Consider the following 2,862-nt stretch of genomic DNA (forward strand, 5'->3'; position numbering starts at 1 on the left):
TGATTAACAGCAAGGGCACAAGGGCACTCTCAAAATAGAAGCAAAGTCGGGATTGTTTTAAATCACAGTGTTGCAGAAGTATTAACACAGAAGCCATAATTTTAATGTGTTCAGAAATAAAATGCATGCTACTGTAAACAGTTGTGTACATTCATCTAGCTGCTACTGCCTTTTGCATTAGGTTTCTGTGATTCATCTTTTCTTTTGTTGCAGAGTCTCGAATGATTCTGGATGCCTTTGCCCAACAATGCAGCCGGGTTCTAAGTCTCTTAAATTGTGGTGGAAAACTACTGGACAACAATCACTCTCAGTCCATGATTTCTTGTATAAAGCAGGAAAACCCAAATTATAGTGAAAGACAAGAGCAATGTCAGCTTGGGAAAATGGTCCATAGTCAGACGTCAGACATTTTAGACATAGAGATGCAGTATATGCAAAAGAAACAACAAACCTCAGCCTTTCTGAGAGTTTTTACCGATTCCCTTCAGAACTATTTGCTTTCTGGGAGCTTCCCTTCTCAAAACACCTCATCAGTAAATGATTTTAGCCATTTGGCAGATGTGGATCCACTTTCAACCTCTCCAGTACACACTTTAGGTGGATGGACGTCTCCAGCAACATCTGAATCTCATGGTCACCCATCATCTTCTACACTTCCAGAGGAGGAAGAGGAGGAAGAGGAAGAAGGTTACTGCCCACGATGTCAAGAGCTAGAGCAGGAGGTAATTTCATTGCAACAAGAAAATGAGGAACTTCGTAGAAAATTGGAGAGCATTCCAGGTAAATATTCCCCTGCCATATAATATTGTCAGTCAGTGATAAAAATAGTTTGTGTAATAGTTTGTGTAATAGTTCTGATCATTTTTTAAAGTTGCAGTCATAGTAATCAAACACTGGAATTTGTTTCTAGACAAAATTCCTATAGCTGTGCCCACTGGAAAATTATCTGCTTGTACTCATCCATATGAATCTTGAGTCCTAGACTAGTGGGCTGTGTTCAGGTTGGGATGTACTTGTAATCCCAAATCCCAGACATCAGGTGGCTTGTCACAGTAATTTCAAACATACACTTTTATACCTAGTTATCTGTCTTGTTCGTTAAGTGACATTGGAGCTTATAAATGCAATTCCCTTTTGGGTCTCCTTTTTTGGTTACTTAAAGAAACTATTCAAAGTTACATCCATACTTTTAAATGAAATAGGTTTGGCTTTTACCTTGAACAGTATCTCTTAAATTGCTGTTAGCTCAGTGAGAAGCATAAATACATCTCCTTCCATTCATCCAAATAAAATCTGAAAAAAAAAGCTTGACAGCAACTTTAGTTCAGCAATACCTAGCAGCCACTGGGAGAGAGAAAGCAGACAGAAAAACCTTGTCTAATAGAAACTTCCTCTGTGAAAAACTCTTTCCCCTTTAAACTTAGGACTTCTCACTGTTAAGGTGCACTGAGATACTTGAAGAGTAGTATTGGATACGAACAAAGTATCTTGAACTCATAGCTTCTGAGCTGCACCTTTGCTAGCTAAAGTTTGAGGTGCTTAGGGTAGATGCATGCAAAGTTAATTGAACTAATCCCTACATGGCAGAAAAGCACAGATCATCTAGCATGGGCTGCAAGGGAGAAAATACTTCGAAGCTGCTAACTATGCAGAAAGGAAGAAGGAAGTAACCAACTACTGCCCCGATATTTAGGTGAAGTTGCAAAATCTGAGCAAAAAGCAAGTAGCAGTCTTCCTAATTCTGCCCTGCTATCAGTGATGTATTATGCATTGTTTGTACTACCTTGTGTTTTTCTTTTTCACGTTGGTCCTTAGACATACCAGAAAATCCCATAAGCAACATTATTCAGTGCAGAGAAAACCCAAACTTTAGAATACTTCCTCCACCCCTCTCAAAATCTGGAGTCAGCATAAGTCGTGCACTCTCACTGGATTCAGTAGTGGCTCGTACATCATGTGGAAACACTGTGTGACAAAGGGAATCGTGTGGACTTCAACAGCTATTAAGTCCTAGCTTCAGATTAAGAGCAAAAATGATCATTAGGGTCTATAATCTGACCTGCAGATTTCATCTGATCACCTGTATTGAACCCTGTAATCTTTTTGACTTTGCCTAAAGCATAACTTACATTTGACTCAAGTAACATCTCAGAAGGCCTCCAGTCCTGAGTTGGAGACTCTGGTGAGCAGTGGCTCTACCTCTTACCCTGGCACTTGACTCCAGTGGTTAATTATACTGGTGAAAATGTGTGCCTTATTCCCTGTCTGGCTATTTTAAATCAGCTTCTAGCCATTGACTTTTATGCTTTGCTCCACTAAATGAAGTGCTGTATAGGACTTGGTACTTTTTCTGGTTGAAGTTACTTACAGATTGAAAGCTGACTTAATTTCCATCTTGGATAAACTAAGCAAACAGAGCTGCTTAGAACTCTTCAAATCAGTTCAATTCTTTGCAGTTCTTTTCTCCCCTTCTGTTCATTTCTTTAAAATTTGGGCAATGGAAGTATGTGCAATGTATTCCTATCTGCCTGAGCAAAGGTGCATAGTCTCTTTGTTCCCATCCATGGTTACCTTGGTCATTTGGCCATTGGTCGTGCAGCTGAGCTCGTTCTGTGCATGTTTCTTCTTAGGTGTACATACTTTGTATTTGGCTGTGTTCATTTACTATGTGATCCAGATTGTTTTGGCTGCCCTGTTTGCCCACTGTTTGCTGCTTCACCAATTTCATCTAGAATTTTTTAAATTGTTTTTAAATTAAGTGTGTGATCCCAGTTAGAAGTGTTGAATGGTATTGAGGTTGCTGTCAGTCCCTGACAGGTCCTGCTAGAAACACATCTATTCATGATGACTCCCCCAGTGACA

At 39.6% G+C, this 2,862-nt stretch overlaps 1 protein-coding gene across 1 annotated transcript; it reads left to right on the forward strand.

Moving 5' to 3' along the window:
• Positions 1-221: 221 nt before the first annotated feature.
• LOC104524436 (BEN domain-containing protein 4) lies at positions 222-780 on the forward strand (the record flags this gene model as incomplete). Its single annotated transcript, XM_010167309.2, has 1 exon — positions 222-780. A coding segment is annotated over exon 1 (559 nt), but the record flags the coding sequence as incomplete, so codon positions are not given.
• Positions 781-2,862: the final 2,082 nt, after the last annotated feature.

This window comes from Antrostomus carolinensis, unplaced genomic scaffold (genome assembly GCF_000700745.2).
Source record: "Antrostomus carolinensis isolate BGI_N321 unplaced genomic scaffold, ASM70074v2 scaffold28624, whole genome shotgun sequence".
NCBI classification, from domain to species: Eukaryota; Metazoa; Chordata; class Aves; order Caprimulgiformes; family Caprimulgidae; genus Antrostomus; species Antrostomus carolinensis.